General features: G+C 53.9%; 1 protein-coding gene across 1 annotated transcript in view; it reads right to left on the minus strand.

The window, feature by feature from the left end:
- Positions 1-601: 601 nt before the first annotated feature.
- The window catches only part of GAPVD1 (GTPase activating protein and VPS9 domains 1), a 19,992-nt gene continuing 18,449 nt past the window's right edge, over positions 602-2,144 (minus strand). Inside the window, 3 exon segments of the mRNA XM_029286141.1 lie at positions 602-676; positions 1,000-1,197; positions 1,934-2,006. Of these exon segments, the coding sequence (XP_029141974.1) occupies positions 602-676; positions 1,000-1,197; positions 1,934-2,006 (346 nt within the window).

Below are 2,144 nucleotides of genomic sequence, written 5' to 3' on the forward strand. Positions count from 1 at the left end.
GGGGAAACCCCTCCTCTGTCACTCCATTTAGGAGTGGACACCAGCCAAACCAGAAAGGGGTTTTCCGTCCCTTCTCTCAGGAGAACAGAGCTGGATGTTGGGATCATGGTTTGTTGCTGAGGTACAGAGGAGGGAGGGAGGGAGGGAGGGAGGGAAGGAAGGAAGGAAGGAAGGAAGGAAGGAAGGAAGGAAGGAAGGAAGGAAGGAGGCAGGGAGAGGAAGGAAGGATTGCAAGAGAAAAATATGGAAGAGAAAAAGAAAGATTCCAAGAGTAATGAGGAAGGAAGGGAGGGAGGGAAGGAGGAAGGAAAAGAGGAAAGGAAGGAGAGAAAGAGGGAAGGAGACAGGGAGAGGAAGGAAGGATTGCAAGAGAAAAATATGGAAGAGAAAAAGAAAGATTCCAAGAGTAATGAGGGAGGGAAGGAGGAAGGGAAAGAGGAAAGGAAGGAGAGAAAGAGGGAAGGAGGCAAGGAGACGAAGGAAGGATTGCAAGAGAAAAATATGGAAGAGAAAAAGAAAGATTCCAAGAGTAATGAGGAAGGAAGGAAGGAAGGAAGGAAGGAAGGAAGGAAGGAAGGCAGGCATAAGAAAGAGAAAAGATTCAGAGAGTGAATCTGATGAGGGATGGAGGAGAGGAAGGAGAGTAAGGCAGCTCTGACACAAAGGCTTTCTCTACCTAAATGAGCAAAGGACAAAAGAAATAAAGTCCACATTGGCAACAACCGAGTGCCCAAAACTCCTCCAGATGAAGAGGACCTTCATCTACAACCATCCATCAACCCAACCAACCCAAGTCAAGAAAGCCATTCGAACCGTGCCTTTGCTGGGCTGGTTTGGGGAAAGCCTGCAGCTTCTGCCCCTTCTCCCTTCTCTTCCCCTAAGAAGGGCGGGCCCTGCTCCCTGTCCTCCCTGCCACTCCCAGAGGCCACCCTATCCTACGGGCCACTCCCAGGTTCCCTCTGGAGGAACTCGCCAGCCCCCTTGGCCGCCTCTCCTCACCTTGATGAGGACAAAAACGAGCACCGGGACGAAATCGTCCGCGCCGGGAACCGAGTCCTCGTTGGCCAAGCTCAACAGGTTCATGATGGTGGAGCACATCCTCAAGACACACTGCAGCTTGTCTCGGGGGGTCTTGTAGGCGCTGATGGTCCGGATCTCGGCCTGGGCTGAGGGCCAGGGGGCTTCCCGTAGGTAGACCTGGGAGGCAAGGACAGGGAAGCCCGCTTGAGAGACGCCACCCCAGCCAGGGGAGCAGATTCCTTCTCCTGCTGGCCTTCCAGATGTGGGGGACTTCAACTCCCAGCATGCTCTGCCTCGGCCAGGCGGGCCGGGGAAGGCTGGGAGTCGGAGTCCCCGGGTCTGAAGGACCACTCAAGGCTGAGGAAGCTCTCAAGATAGAGACATCAAGCCCCGCGTGGCCACCTCCGCGGTCGTGTCTTCCCCCACAGCAAGCAGTCCACATTTCCGTTGCTAAGCGAGACAGATGTCCAGAGAGTTTTGCCCCCTTTCTCAGACCTTTCTCGCCACAATTGTTACGTGACAAGCCACCCGGTTGTTAAGCGAGTCGGGCTGATCCCATGACCCTCCCCGGGAGGCTGTGACTGTCATAAATATGAACCCTCTGAATTTGGGTCACGTGACCACAGGGGAACGCTGCAACGGTCATTAAGGGTGAAAAATGTCCGCACGTCACCGTTTTGGGTGGCATTGGAACTTCGGTCGCTAAGCAAACGCTCATTAAGCCGAGGACTACAGATGGATGCTCTCCCAAGCGTCCTAACTTGCCACTTGCCAGCCTCCCCCCTCTTTCCTGTTCCCCAACGGTGGGCTAATTCCGCACGGGTTATGTGCACAAACGCACTTCCCGTTCTAGGGCCCAGGACTTTGCAACCAGGAGGGAGGGACCCAGCTGAGAACTTCGGACAGGGTTTACCTCTGGGATCTGGAGGGCTTTGTGGTTGGCCGTCACCACTTTTGACAATCTTTGGATGTGGTCGTGAAGAAGCCTGGAAACAAGCCACGGATGAGAGGCGTCAGTTGTTTTTCTTCGTTAGGTCTATTTCCCCCCCCCAACTCTCCCAGACAAAGCTGCACAGTAGTAGTAGTAGTAGTAGTAGTAGTAGTAGTAGTAGTAGTAGTAGTAG

Source organism: Protobothrops mucrosquamatus, unplaced genomic scaffold (genome assembly GCF_001527695.2).
Source record: "Protobothrops mucrosquamatus isolate PMUCROS unplaced genomic scaffold, P.Mucros_1.0 scaffold2971, whole genome shotgun sequence".
NCBI lineage: Eukaryota > Metazoa > Chordata > Lepidosauria > Squamata > Viperidae > Protobothrops > Protobothrops mucrosquamatus.